Source organism: Caretta caretta, chromosome 1 (assembly GCF_965140235.1).
Source record: "Caretta caretta isolate rCarCar2 chromosome 1, rCarCar1.hap1, whole genome shotgun sequence".
Classification (NCBI taxonomy): domain Eukaryota; kingdom Metazoa; phylum Chordata; order Testudines; family Cheloniidae; genus Caretta; species Caretta caretta.
The window spans coordinates 13,608,860-13,624,902 of record NC_134206.1 but is presented as its reverse complement, the minus strand read 5'-3'; the positions used below and the strand labels follow the sequence as shown (position 1 = coordinate 13,624,902).

At 36.4% G+C, this 16,043-nt stretch overlaps 1 protein-coding gene across 6 annotated transcripts in view; it reads right to left on the bottom strand.

Annotated features, from left to right (window-relative positions):
- The window catches only part of FCHSD2 (FCH and double SH3 domains 2), a 237,187-nt gene that overhangs the window by 96,619 nt on the left and 124,525 nt on the right, over positions 1–16,043 (bottom strand). For all 6 annotated transcript variants that reach the window (XM_048839692.2, XM_048839709.2, XM_075126064.1 and 3 more), the window contains 3 exons: positions 8,298–8,374; positions 6,954–7,098; positions 1,256–1,389 (listed from right to left, as the gene is read on the bottom strand). In XM_048839692.2, coding sequence (XP_048695649.1) covers positions 1,256–1,389; positions 6,954–7,098; positions 8,298–8,374 — 356 coding nt within the window. The remainder of the gene's footprint in view (positions 1–1,255; positions 1,390–6,953; positions 7,099–8,297; positions 8,375–16,043) is intronic.

Here is a 16,043-nt window from a genome sequence, read left to right as displayed (position 1 = left end):
CTCTGAACTCCCAGGTGAATTAGATTGTCCCAAGCTGTGTTTTTTTCTGTAAGATTTATAAATGGAGAAGGATACAATCCCTTACTTGTGGTAAATAAAATATTTTACATTTTTCCTGCTTTTTCTAAGATTTACACTTGATTTTTAGTTGACTAATTGCATAAAGCTGTTTATAACATTCATTATAACATTTAGTTGTTTATAACATTCATCCAAACTTAGCTTTCCAAAACCCTCAAACCACCAATATTTTGGATAACTTTCTAGTTCCAATTAGAAAACAAAATGTGCACACGAAAAGCTGAAAACTTATGTCAGTAAATTCTAGTATAAAAAGGATATCTAGAATTTGATAGTGTTTATGTTATACTCCCAGCCTTCATAAAATGCTCATTTAAGAAACTGGAAGAAAACAGCACTGTATACACAAGGCCAACTATTTGTACAAATCTAATGCAAACTGGATTTTATCTGCCTGCAGAAGCAGGCCTTCTGCATACCATATGATAGTCTGTCATTTTAATCTTTACAATACCAATGTGAGACTGGGCCAAATTCCCCTAGCTCAACCTCTGATCTTTTGAGGAAGTGGGTGGATAGCGTATGATATTCCCACCTCCTCCAGCCAGTTGTATGTCACCACCTCCAGAACTTTTCAGTTCCTGAATTGTGTGGAGAGAGCTCCCCGAAGAACATTTTTTTCTAAATAACTTTTTCTTAAAAATGAAAAATAATAAAAGAAAATACTTCAAACTTTAAGGAGAAGTGAGTGGGCATCCTTTTACATTACCTTATAAAAAATGCATAACAGGTAATTACTTTCTTTTTAAAGATGTACACAACTTTGCCATTCTTGGCGAACAAGTTTGAGGGATGTTTAAAAAAAAAAAGTGATAAAATTGCAACAGGCAGTGAAAAATACAGGCCAAAGCCCAAAATGGAAACATGCAAGTTATGTGTTTTAGTGAAAGGAAGGGTAAGATTACCTCCACAGGACAAGAGGTATTCAAAAGCTACAGCCTCAAAGATATAACCTCATAAAAGCAAAACAACACTTCCCGAACAATACTCAACTGTGAAGCAAGATGCATGCTTGATCAAAAGGATGTATGAAAGCAAAGTAAGGCAAACCTCAACACAAGCTTATTAAGAGCTAGTATCCTGCTCTTACAACAAAACTGAGTGTAATGATTAAGACAAATACGATATTTACACACACATAATTAATTATAGAGTTGCTATTATAAGTACATACTTGGCCTCAATATCGGCTTTTTCCCGCACTGCATGAGCCATCTGTTCAGTCTCAAAGTACTTCTTCTTGCTCTTAGCTAAATCTTTTACTGTCTCTTGTAATTCAGCCTGGATCTTTGTCAACTGGTCTACACACTGCAAAACAGAATACAACAAACAAGCTTATAATAGAATTAATATCATTGTACTATTATTGTTCAATAAATCTTGCACAGATCCATATGCTCTATAAGTTCTTCTAGGTTAACTATAGATTCAGTCCACCTTTTAAAATAAACCAAACCAAAGAACCAACATCTTTTTATCTCAATTGCTCTTTAAAAAAAATCAGCAACTATTTAACTCACAATGTTTAAAATATGCAGTGTTGTTGTAGCCACATTGGTCCCAGGATACTAGAGAGACAAGGTGGGTGAGGTAATATCTTTTATTCGACCAACGTCTGTTGGTGAGAGTGACAAGTTTTCAAGCTCACACAGAGCTCAAAAGCTTATCTCTGAAAACCTAAAGAAGAGCTCTGTATAAGGGCGAAAGCTCGTCTCTCTCACCAACAGAAGTTAGTCCAATAAAAGACATTACATACCTCACCCACCTTGTCTCTCTGTTTAAAATGTTATACTTACAAGATTTGAAAGCTCTTAATGGGGAAAGTAGTTGCAGTAACCTAGATGCAGTATGGAAATGCCAAAGGTACTTTCAGCCAGAAGGGATATGGAAAATTACTTAGAGACTAGTGACGTCAAGCAAATAAGCATCACTACACTTGTACTTCTGTAGCTTAAGCGATCCTCTATCATTTCTAACATTGAGGATAAGCACCAAAGGTAGCACTAAGAACTGTAAATTAATGCAACTATTCTATTCCATCTTAATTTTTAAAAGGTCACAAAGGCATTTCATACTCCTACTATACATTCTTGTTCCCAACTCAACCAACATTCATTTAAAACCATGCACTGCAGTATAGAAAATATTTTTACAACAAAAGCCATTACAGAATATGTGATGGGTGCAAGTATCAGTCTACTTGACAGAACACAGTGAAATAACTTGCTTTCAAAAAGTTAGCAAAAAAAATCATACTAGTAGAATACCTGCAAACTTTGAGAATCTCTTTCCTTTTCCCCCAAAACTGAAAGCAGAGAAAAAAATATACTCTCTTTGAATCCAAGAAATAAATACAATGGATTAATTCTGAATTGTTAAATACTATTTTAAATGTGGTTGTTTTTTTTCTGTTCCAAGCTGCATGTTAAGAGCTTTCCAATGTGTAGGGTTAAATCAGAAATTAGAGTCAAGCACAAAGGCAATTTTCTTTATACCTCAAGCTTAAAATTCATAGCTTTTCATGGAGAGGTGAAATAAAAATTTCATCTGTTTGCATGGATAAAATATAAGAATATAATCAGCATTGATAATGTACATTTTAATCTGACAGAAAACAGTGTGTGGAAAACAGCACGAATAGCAATGAAATTGCTCAATGGGAGAAAACACATACTGCCCCAGAAATAACTTAGAAGACATCAATGCCCAGAATTATATCCTGCTTCATAACATAATAAATCCATGTTTTTATTTTTGTTTAAACTACCTGTTCAACTTCGAGCACGCAAGATTTGCACACAAATATTACAGTATGTGGGTTCAAGTCCACTGATATCTCAGAGTCTTTTCACTGGTTTCAACAGACTTTGGATCAGACCCTATATGAGCAACCCTATTATAGTAAAGCATTATGCATCTTCTCATTTATATGCAAACATTCTGACTTGTCCTTTGAATGCAGAAAAACCTGTTAGAACATTAATATCTGAATTAAAGTTTTGATGCCACAGTAGGACAATCTTAAAAATGTATTTTTCTAAGACTCATTATTGCATTCAAATGCTTTCTACATTTCCTTTGTCACTATACTAATTACCAACAGGCTGTTTTCTAAACCCATGTTCTTTCCTTTATAATCAGCCTTTATAATCATCTTACTTTAGTTACATATTGTTAAAGGCAGAACAGTCAACCATTTAAAAAAAACAAAATCTATTGCCTGTCACCTGTAACAGTTACTTGTTACAGCTTTCAAGATCTGCAGTTATTAAATGTTAAAATGTCATGTATCCTAGTATAAAGTTTCGTCAAATTATACCACCCTCCTCTCAGTACTGGCAGTTTTTAAACTCAACTTCCTTTCTGGTTGAAATCTGCACTGAATATGAGTGTAAGGAAAAAGTTCTATCAGTTCAAGAGAAAATATCCAACAGCAACAAAAATCCCAGGATATGTACAATTCTCTCTTCAAAATCTGTGGAGAATTCAAGTGCCTAGCAAGGGATTTTTAATTTATCCCTTCTTAACAGAAACCTGTTCTCCCACTAATAACCTGAGATTTCCTTCTGGCTAGCGGAAATGAAAATCTAGTCTGTTCAGATTAAAATTATCACCTCAAATGAGCAGACCAATGAAGTACAGGACTTAATATAAGATTGATAGAATTTATGGAGAGCGCTGAGGGCGGACACCCCGGTATGATGAAAGGGAGGAGGAGGAACTTTTGTAGGTGGCTGGCTGGCTCAACGTCTGAATGATTATTTTAGACTACTGGGATTTTATTGCAATAATGATTAGGGTTAAGGTGACTAGACCCTTACATAGGCAGTTTTTCTTTAAAATATTTAAATCAAAATGCAAATATGTAAGACTTGACCATGTTTATACCTATATAGATACATATAAAAATAAAATGAAGTAGAATGTGTAAGGGGCCTTTATTGCTGAAGAGTAAAAACTCCACAGGAGAAAGAACTCCAAAAGCATTTGTTTGGTTTGGGTGTGGTTTTTTGGGGGGGGCGGGGAGTTGTATACTTTTAAAAAATTGTTTGATTTTAATATGTATTTGAACTTTACTGCCCAGAAATCCTAGAGAAAATCTTTGAAGAGTAATGAAAAATGACTTTATCTAAGTTAAAATCTGACACTGTAATATTATGTAATCTCAGAGGAACTGAAAAACAAAAAGGCAAAGGTACTTAATCAGCATCTCAAACTGCCTCTTCTGGAGGTTTAATGAAGCCAATGTAACTAACTCTATCCTCACTAGATACAATATGATTTCCTCTAGTTACAGACTAATTCAAACATGCAAAAACTGTGTTTACATTTGGGAAGAGATGTGCGTTTTTGTTTCATTTTCTCTGTATCAATGATTTTTACCTCTACCTATATGTCTTTGAGACTCCTGCATCTAACCTTCTAACTATTAAACTTTACAAACTTTTATTTGAAGTTGCCTGCAGTTGCCCTAATTTAGCATGATCAGGACCCAGAAAAAGCTGAGGTGAAGTTTCTTGTTGAGGGCCCCATTATCAAGGAGGTAGAAGCTTGGGGGAAAATATGTGGTAGACAAGACAGCATCTCAAGTGTCACTGTTTCAAGTTGAAGTTTACTTTGATGCCTTCCAGTATGGTATCAGAAGTGCTTTACCTGCTCCAGGTCTGAAATTCACTAGGTTTTTTAACCAGGACAGAAGTCAGAAATATCATAAGAACAACTGTGTGTTTAACTCTGTTTGGAAATCCAAGAAAACAATTGGCTCCCAGCAAATTATGCTGTACTTTACTCTCACTTGCACTGTTTAAAACATTAATTTTGTTACGAAAATATTTAATTATGCTCCATAGTAGATGATTATTCTGAGCGATACAAAAAGTACAATGATCCCAGGCTAGCTCAGACTGGAAGGTCTGCATCGTTCCTCCAAGGACTTGTCCCACTAATTCAGAAGTGGTGAATAAATTCCAGAGGGAGCGAGAAGAACAGTTATCATGGCTTAAGGACGAATGGTGAGGAAGAAGTGATAGAGAAAGGGAACTCTTAAAAATACTACTACAAACTTTTAAAATAAAATAAAGACCTCCTTTCCTATCTCTGCCATTGATTCATAAACTCCCTGAACTTCCAGTATTTAAGGAAGCAGTAGCAGGAGCCATTTACCAAACTAATTAAAACATGAGAAATTACCATAATATTTGTTGGAAAACTCCACAGAAAAATACACACATGCAATGAGAGAGTTTGAGCTCCAGAAAAATCAGTGTCTTACATAGTGGGTGGACCACTACAATAATCTCTCAAGGAATTGGCAACTGAGCTTATGATGAGACATACATAAGTTTATACCCTGCACATCTGAAAAGTTACAACATGGGATGTCAACTCATTTCAGCTAAGAACACTACAACTCTCACGTCTTTAATGGAGAGAGAAAGATACAGGCTCTGGAGTACTCCAAATTAAACATGACAAACACCATATGATCAAACTCTGGGTACAATGTAAATAAAGAATTTACCTGTAGTCCCCACTAAATGAGCAACATTCTTGTTAAATGGCAGACTAAACATTTTGAACCACAAGCAGTTTTTTGGACAGTTGCTGTATGTGTTCAAACAGCACACCCTCCACTTGACCTCCTGCCCCCCCCCCCCCCCCCCCCAGCCTTTGGCCTATCTTATATAGAGTGCATCCGCAGGTAACATTTTTGGTAACTTCTAGACACAAATTCCTCATTCCTATGCTGATATTTATACTCTGTGCTCCCTCTTTAAAACTTCATTTTAGCAGTCCTCAAATTACAACTACGCTCATCCCAAACGTCACTGAGATCCATAATTAACTTCTCTTCATAATACACAGCTCATTAGAACATGAAAACTATTCAGCTTACATAACCAAGAAGCCCTGTATTTAAAAAGACATTCTATAAAAGCTGATTCCACATAAGGTTTGATTAAAAATATACTGAATACTGAACTGTTCTCACTGCACATGTTAAGGTGTAGATCACTTTAAAATAACTAGCTGAAAGCCTGTGCGTTGCCTGGGTGTAATTTGTAAAGTCCTGTGTGTAAAAAAGACAAAAATGGTTGATAACATAAAAACTGGATGGTAACAGACTGTGAAACCCAGCGATGATTGAACCTGGTGATATTCTAAACAAAAAAGAGCTTGCAACCATGCTTGTAGCTGTTTCCATCACATCACTCTTACTTTACAGACATTTTAGGCTTCAGAGTGACACAGTGACATTCCTGGAATCTCATTATATTGGTGTAGTAAGTAATAAAACATTTTAAAATGAAAGTCAACTTACTTTCTCTCTTAACTGTAAGAATTTTTCGGTACAGATTAATGCATGAGACTTCCTCTTGTACCAACTTTTACAGGATGTGACCGAGTCTTCTCCATTTCCACAACATCTTTAGGGGCAGCATGCGCCACTCCCCTGGGTTTAAAATGCACTGCAGCTTAAAGTCAGAGCCTATTCTACTGAAAACGCATCTGGGAAAAGTCAACGCCACTTCCAAAGCAGGGCTACTTTTTCTATTTTTGTGTCACCACTGGATCAATTCAGTCTGATTGCCAAAGCATGAAATTAGATTTGCAAAGGAGTTTTTGACCCTCTTTAATTGACCCTCAAGTCCATTATAAAAACTTCAGTCTGGAATATTTAGTTCATTATTATGAACAACTGGTTCAATACACACTCAACTTCTACAAAGGAATGCAGCTGAACAGGCAGAAACAGGAATACAGATTCTTTAGAAATATTTCTACTGCTCTACAATCCCTACTAGTCCTGAACAACACACTTGTAAAAGCAACAACTCCCAACAAAGAAAAAAAAAAAAGAGAGAAAATACCTTTTTTAACTGTTGTTCCTTAAAGCACTTGACTGTCCTGGCAGGTTCAGAAATTAGGTTTTTGTAGTTTTCACAGATAGTGAGCCGGGATTGGGCCACCTGCATTGTGCCTTCTAGAAATGATTTCCAAACTGGATACATGCTCCTACAAACAAACAAACATTAAAAGATGGTGAGAAAGGGAAAAAGGGAGACAGGAATATTTTACTTTTACTGCTACTAATCATTTATAAAACACTGTTAATGTATGGACTGCTTTACAGAGTCGGACACTCTTAGCGGCTGGCTTGCCCTCGCAGGGAACCTTTGCTGCTTCCTGCAGCACATGCGGGCAGAGGCCTGTATTCTCTCAGCGCCGGGAGGAGCTTGAGAAGGCATCAATGCCACCAGAAGTGTGTGTCCCCTACTGCTCCTGGGAGTCAGTGGCGGATCCTTTAAGGGGCTAAGGGCCCCAACTGGGGAGGCACATCCACATGGCTCCAGAGTGGCAGGGTAGCCCGAACCAGGCCCCCATGGCCTTTCTTGCCCAGTGCCGGGCAGCCATGCTTCTTTCTTTTTCTTCTGGGCATTGGTGATGGGGAGCGATGCTGGACGGAGCCCAGTGACGGGGTTGTGCTGTGCACTGAGAGCGAGGTACTAGGCAAGTCTTGGTAGGATGGCTCGGAAGTCAGATGAAGGGCAGCCTCCATGAGGAGAGCCCGCAAACGAATATCCTGCTCCTTCTAAGTCCTGGGTCAAAAATGTTTACAAATATGACACTTGTTCTTCACATGTGATTCCCACAAGCACTTGGGGCAGCCGCTATGGGGGGTCACTTACAGGCATAGGCCTGTTACAGTTCGCACAGGGCTTAAACCCCGGACCCAGGGCATGCCCCACCTGGGATGAAGTCCCCACTGGGACTCTAACTTCTGACTCTTAAAAACTACTTAACACTAACTACTATAAACAACTATTTACAAAGCCCTAGGCTTGAAGTCAGAAGAGACGAAACCGCTAGCCACCGCTAGCCCTTGCTATGCAAGGAAAGGCACTCTGACTAACCATCACAGGCGGAAAGAAAGAACTGAGAGCACGTAGGGCCAGGAGTGCCTGATATAGCAATGCATGAGCACAGCACTCAAGAGGGCACCACAGCTGGCCCTATGGATACCACTAAGGCAAAAATCTCTGACGACCGCGCACGTGGGCACGTGCACACCTACAATGGAATCGACATGAGCAAGCACTCTAAGAACATTAATTTCAGTTACAGAAGAAAGGGTTCTTCATTGTTATGTAGAATAATTACACAAATTAGCAATGTAAGTACAGCTATTTAAAAAGACCCAATTGTTAAATTACCTATAGTCACTTCGCTCATCTGTTTTTATTCCAGGCCAATCCTTCTTTAAGTATTGACTAGCCAACTTCTGAATGCCCTATAAAAAATAAATAAAAAGACTGTTAAAAACAAGTAAGAAAATGTACTATAAAAAGGAGTTTCACTACAGTAATCTCATACACAAATAAAAAACATCTGACATTTTAACAAACAACCCAGTAATCTATCATTTTAATAAACTAATGTAATGCAAAACGATTCCTCTTTCCCCATATATCTTCTTATATTTTTGCTTTGTATTGAGGTATGTTGATTCACTTTATTTGGTTTTATGGTAATGTTATTAGCTTTGTTTTATATATACGATCCTAATCACTCTGTAGACAAACAAGAATTCATTAGAATATTCAACATGGAGAATGTGTGCGACCAAAATAAGTAGCATGAAATAGATATAAATTCAGATGTTATGGATTAATAAAAAATATCTACTGTAATTATACAGGTATAAGTTATCCTAATACAATAACAAATTTCTTATAGAAAATATAATAAAAAATACACTACAACAAATATGTAACTAACAACCATCAGCTTAAAATCGGATGCTGGAAACAAATTTCTTTAACTGAGTTCAGACCTGCAAGACACTGAATGCCCTCAACTCTCATTGAAGGTAACGGAAGTTGAGGGAGCTCAATTCCTGACAGGATCAGGCCCTAATTTTCAGTATCAATTTAGATGCCTATAAACTGGAGTTTGAAACATACAGTTTACTTTTATTTATTTATGCTGTTTACTTTCTGGAACGCTCATCTTGGACATTGCACATCAACGACATCAGTTTCATGTTCAAGTTCTCAGTGCAGTTACGTTTGGTTTGCAAACACCGAAGGGGAACCTCTCGTGTAAAAAATAATCACTTCCCTTATAATTTAAAACATACGGAATCATTTATATAGGTCTTATTGCATTTTTTTAAAATCCAATCTAATTTTTGGACCAAATTTGATTCACAGTATCCCTTTAAAAAGAAAAGGAGTACTTGTGGCACCTTAGAGACTAACCAATTTATTTGAGCATAAGCTTTCGTGAGCTACAGCATCCAATGAAGTGAGCTGTAGCTCACGAAAGCTTATGCTCAAATAAACTGGTAAGTCTCTAAGGTGCCACAAGTACTCCTTTTCTTTTTGCGAATACAGACTAACACGGCTGTTACTCAGTATCCCTTTAAATGCAGAAGTGGTCAACAGATTGGGGGAAAGCAGCTAGAGAGAAGGTTTTCTTTCCAAGATTTCCATCCCTCAGCTTCTGAACCTGCTCAACAGAATGTATTGACTTTTTACTTGATTGATTTCATGAGATGAGTGCCAGAGGAAGAATAAAGTGGCAAACAGGATACATGCCAACTCTGTTAGGATGTACAGACAATGGGTTTAATGAAACTTGTGTCAAAACTTCCTGTGGCAGCTGACATCCAGCATGATAAAGGCCAAATTACTGAATGAATGTTAAAGATAAGAGCACAGTTAGCTGAAAATTTATCAGCTACTTAAGGCAATTCGTGCATACGTTAAATGCAACAAATAATTATTTTGGATGCATAGGTAAAACAGAGCATAATTTGGCTTGCAGATATTCTGTTGCTGGTGATGCATGAGATAGAAACAAACGTGAAGGTCAGAGAGCAGCATGAGGTTGTTGGGCTGGTGATTTATTTCTGAACTGAGCACACATGACATGGAAATCAGTGAGGCAATATGAATGTAAAGCTTCCACAGTTTTGAGCATGGTTGTCAAACAATTAAAAATATCAATCAAGATTAATCACGAGATTCAAAAAATTAATTGCAATTAATCACAGTTTTAATTGCACTGTTAAACAACAAGATACCAGTTTAAATTAATTATAATTATTTTTGGATGTTTTTCTACATTTTCAAATATATTTATTTCAATTACAATGTGGAATACAAACTGTAAAATGCTCACTTCATATTATTATTTTTGATTACAAATATTTTCTCTGTAAAAAAAGAAAAACTACAAGTCGAAGCATGAAGGGGCATACGGATGTTTAGAGTATCTGGTATATAAATACCTTGCAACGCTGGCTACAACAGTACTATGCAAACACCTCTTCTCACTTTCAGGTGACATTCTAAATAAGTAGCGGGAAGCATTAGCCCCCATAAATGTAAACAAACTAGTTTGTCTTAGCGATTGACTGAACAAGATTTAGCATTGAATGTACTTGTAGGCTCTAAAGTTTTACATTGTTTTGTTTTTAGTGCAATAATATAAAAAAAAGTAATTCTACATTTGTAAGTTACACTTTCATGATAAAGAGATTGCACTACAGTACTTGTATGAGTTGAATTAAACAATACCATTTCTTTTATTTACCTTTTTTACAGTGCAAATATTTGTAATAAAAATAATACAAAGTGGGCACTGTACATTTTGTATTCTGTGTTGTAACTGAAATAAATACATTTGGAAAACATAGAACATCCAAAAATATTTGTAATTATTTTAAATTAGGATTTTATTATTAACAGTGCAATTAAAACTGCAATTCATTCCAATTAATTTTTATAATCAAATTCATTTGTTTTTAGTTAATTGCTTGAGTTAACTGCAATTAATTGACAGCCCTGTTTTTGAGTCATTTTTCAGTAGAGCCACGCTTAAACAATATGACCGCTGCAATCTTTACGCAAGTGGGTCCTTGTGGGGCTAGCTGGAAGAAAAGGGTTCCCTGACAGCAGGTGGGGAAGAGGAATATTTATAGGGATGGACAGGAAGGGCAGGAAGTGGTTTGGACCAGGTCAAGACAAGGTCATTGCATTTGCCCTTCCTGCTGACTAGAAATGGGGCAGGTATTTATATTCTATGCAGCCACAAAGGGGCCCGCTTTACCTCGATAAGGCTGGCTGTTGGCAAAATAGGATATCAAGTCAGTTTTTCTATTACTGCCAATGCATCCTTCCAATTTTAGCCTATTGGGTTTCTGTTTTGAGAGCCAGTTTTATTTCGATAAGTCACTTCCACTGTGATTATCCATCTCCAGCTCATTATTTGAAAAATTCAGTACACTACAAAAATGGGCAGTGGTGCAGGAGTCTGGTTTACACCAGGCGATACACTATTTGGATGACTTTTTGTTTGCAGGCAGGGGTACCGATGAAAAAACACAGGGGCCCTATACCAAGCTGACCTATAGCAGGATTGAGTTAGAGATGGGGGTTGGTATATCTAGACTCCTCCAGAATAAGCTGGGGAACTTCTGGGATTGATTATCAAGACTAGAGCAACAAAGGAGGTTACACTGCAGGAGCTACAAACTGTTGCTGGGCATCTTAATTTTGTATTATGAGTGGATGTGCAATGGAGGGCATTTTGCACCAGTCCGTCAGGTGCAACTGTGGGAACAGCAAAGTCCAGCCATTTTATAAGGGTTAACGAAGATATAAAGGCAGATTTGGGGGGAGAGGAACAGTTTCTTGATCAGTTTAATGGAATGTCTTTTTGAAGTGAGAAATGGATGATAGAGGCAGATTTAAAGGTTCATTCAGATGCATCAGGAGGAATGGGTTTTGCAATATTTTGCAAAGACAGGTGTGCCCAGAAATGGCCCTCAGATTGATTACAAAGAGGTAAAGTGATGAATACAACATTCCTGGAATTTTTTTCTCATTTTGGCAGCATATCTATTTGGGGAATGGATTTTTCAAACAGAGTATAGTTTTGGAGTGGTAACAGAGTTGGTATGTTATCAGTCACAAGTAGAATTGTAGAAGAAATGCTTTGGAACAGAAAAAAGATGCCCTCCTATTCAAGTGACTCCCCTAATACTGAAAAAAAAAAAAAAAAAGGCAGCCGTTGTCCTATTATGTACTTTCAGAAACACAACAGTTACCTTACGTGGATTCTAAAGTGCTTTCTGCCATTGATCAATGGTTATGTCTCAGGTGCTAATGGACAACTTGCTCTCTTCCAGTGACTCTGCTGAAAAGCAGTGGTTCTATGCCTCGAGAGCCATCACTTGTATGTGAACTGTTTTTGTAAGGCTGACGGCAGAGATTTGTACATCATGTTTTTTACTGTGCCCAATCCTTGTTGTTCAACTTATTTGCCAGTGATGTAAAATTATGTTTATTAACAAAATAAGTACTCAGCCAGTAATTTAAGTCTTTAGCATCTTTCAGCTCTTGAATAATAAAGATCTTGGGATCCCCTTGAAAGTAATTGTTTACATTTGTGTTTAAGATCATCTGATTTCTTCCCAATATTCTTTTTTTTGGGGGGGAGAATACCAAAATAAATGTCTGAAACGTCTTCTTTTCCTCCTATGTTACCCAGTTTATTCTAATTGGTTTATTTCTTTAATATGGCAAAGTCTGGTTAATGTCCAGCCTTTTGTTTTTATGGCAAATGGTTTCCAATTATTTTTCTGTCTCCTTATGTGGCCAGTCTTAGCCTCTCTGTGGAGCATTTAGATATTCTTTAGATAGTTCTATATAATTCCTTAGATAATATAAGAGGACGTGGAAAGTCAAATAGTGGTGACTGCACTGGAAACTTATTCCGATATAGATTAAACATCAGTTTGCCTTTCTATTTTGTAGATATTCTAATGTTGTTTTCTTTAAGTAGAAGGAATTTTGCACTGAGCTCTTAACCCGTAATATGCCGACTAGTACAGGCATTACCCTGGGTAACTTCACACGGTTAATCCACATTGTTCATACTGCCCTCTGGCTAATAGATGGCAATTTTTTCAAGCTCTGTACTTCATAAAGTCTTAAAATTTCTCCCAAAGGGAAGATTGGCATATTTATGATGTGAAGAATTGAAAAATGATACTATCTCCATTTTACAGAGGGTGAAACCAAGACACAAAGAGGATAAGTGTCTTGCTAGAGGGAGCCAGTATTGAAAACGTAAATGGGATATCCTAGCTTCGAAATCTAGGCTTAGACAATTTTATGTTTGTCATTAAAAAAAAAAAAAAAAAAAAAAGAGTTTGCTTTCCTGGAAGTTGAAAGTCACCAGGCACTGCACATTTGAATCTTCAACATGTTGCAAGCAGAGGTTACTCCTGGTTTTTGTTGTGCTCCACTATATATTGACACTATTACAATGTTTTTACTCCCCCATATTAGAAATTGTAATCCTTGCTCATGAAACCAATGCGTTTTGTTAAGGCTTTTATGAATAAATGGAACTGACTCAAATTTTATAGTTAAAGCCATCTAAAATCTACTGAAGATCTGATTCAAAGACTATGATAATACTACCCTGGTAGAAATGGACTGTATTCCAGTCATAATCACTGTGGGACAGCAGATTAATTTATGGATCCAGTAAACTTGGATTTTGTTAGCTAAACCTCTTCTGTCTGTGAAGCCTTCTTCAGGAAAGGCAGCAGTCACTTTTTTCTGAATAGCTTTATTGTTCTTTATATGAGGATTGGGAAGTTCAGTCTTGTAAATTTAGACTTTTATAAAATTGTATCTTTGTAAAACCTGCTTTGATATTTCTAAGATTGTAACAAGAATTATGGTTTTCACGTTGTGTGTTTGTATAATGCCTGCACAGTGTTGTGGCAATCCTAATAGGGCTTCTCGATACTTTGATTACATAAATATGAAATAATATTTCAGACACTATTGGCTTTGGTCAGTAGAATTATGAACATGACCTAATGATCTTAAGTTAGGCTCTGATCAAAGTTAATTGAGTCAATGGGGTCATTGAGTTCAACAGGCTTTAGGTCCTTAGATTGTAAACTCTTGTAGAGAATCTCTATTTGTCCAGTGAAGAGCCATCCATCTCTATGAAACTATATAAAAATGATAAATAATTAACCTTTTGATACATCATTTACAAGTCAGACAATTCTATAGACTTCAGTTATGACGTCTCTTAATGGTTTTTCCTGCATTTAAACATTAGAATCTCAACTTCTTGAATTAAGAGAAGAGCGCAGTGTGATCTGTGAGCAAGCGCTGAGCACACTCCTAAGCAGCATACTAAGTCTAACTGGGCCAAAGGTTAAACAATCAGTAGGTTTCCCAGCTTGAGCTGAACAGTGGTATTCTTTGTTTTGGTGATCTTTTGAGAGGCAAAACAGCAAGTGTCATTGAGAAAAGAACAAGGAGGATCTTGCGCTATTTACTGAATGTGTTCTTTTGAATAGGAATGTGAATTTACTGTACTACTTTAGCTGAAAATAGTACATTTGCTTACGGCAATTACCTTTTTTTATGAAATGTTCAAAAAGGTATATTATGTCACATTTATTTGAACTGCTAGTTTATAATTTTTTGTAAAAGAATTATGGATTGAGCTGACATTGTCCATCCACATCAAAAGAAAGTCAGGAGTATCATGAAAAGGATAATTGGAAAGAGATGGGAAAAGGGTCAGGAAACAGCATGGAATGCTATTTTAGTTCAATAATCTCTAGCACCCAGTGATTCAGTAATCTTTCCCAAGCACTGGTCCTGAACCAGTAACTGTAAAGAAAATAATCCTGTCTCTAAGACGTATGCATGCTAGTCAGTTTAGTTGGTCCTTAAGAACAATGTCAGTCAAAGGACTTACTTGAAAAATATGTGACCTTAAACTACTTGGAATCATGTGGCACCATTCTATTTATCAAACACTGTACCTTAGGGCACATACTATTTTTAATCTTGAGCTCTCCTATGGCAGGAACAAGGCTACTCCCAGTGCAACTCACTTTAGTAAACACTAGAAAAGTTTGAAAGAAAGCTGTTCTTCTCAAAGACTACAATTAAGAGCTTTCAGGTAGAAGCATCACTAGAAACAGGCAATCTATTCTGCAGTGAAGTCACTAATATTTTTACTAAATTAAATCCTTGTTATCAGGCCTGGTCATTGCTTAGATAGTTGACTAAAAAGATTCTTTACAAAAATTGGGTCAGTTAGATGTTGGAAAATGCATCTGTCAATAAATGTAAATATAAAGCAGAGTAAAACTAACTCAGTTTCCATAATCACAGAAACAGAGTGCCAGTAAAGGAAGGCTCCAAAACTAAATTCTACTATTAACTATTTAAGACTGAAAAACACATGTGGCCAATTCCAAGGTTAGTGAAATAAATAAGAGGGAAAAAAACATATAAAAACCAAAAACATAAGGGGACTAAAACTAGCTGTCAAAGCTTGCAGATGTAATAGACACTACAAAGAAAAAAAATCTAGTCAGAGCAGTTGCCAGAAAGGATTCTATATATGAATTAAGAGGGAAAAAATTAAAGGCAGGGAAGCATATGAACATTTTTTACCTATATTTTAAATAGCCATCTTTTATCAGTTTTCAAGATGATATATAAGGAACTTAGAAAAATTTGTGCAGGAAGAAGAGAAATTATTAACATTACTAATTAAAGAGCCCATACTACAGAGATGACAATAATACCAGAAAAAACTAAACATGCTCTATTATCAAATTTGTCTTAAAATACACCAGACTTTTAAAAGCTACAGACAAAAACTGAAAATCTGCAATGAATATAGAAATGCACTAGAAGGAAAAACGAGGAAACTACTGTCTAGTCAGTCTGATGTCTAACCTAAGCAAAATATTCATGACATTTACTTGTGAAAGAGTAGATATATTAACATTTAAAGAATGGTGTATGAGAGTCCAATACCACATTGTCTATGAAAAATCAGCCAAAACAAGTCAAACAGTCTTCTTGGAAGCAATTTCTAATTCAGCAAATACAACA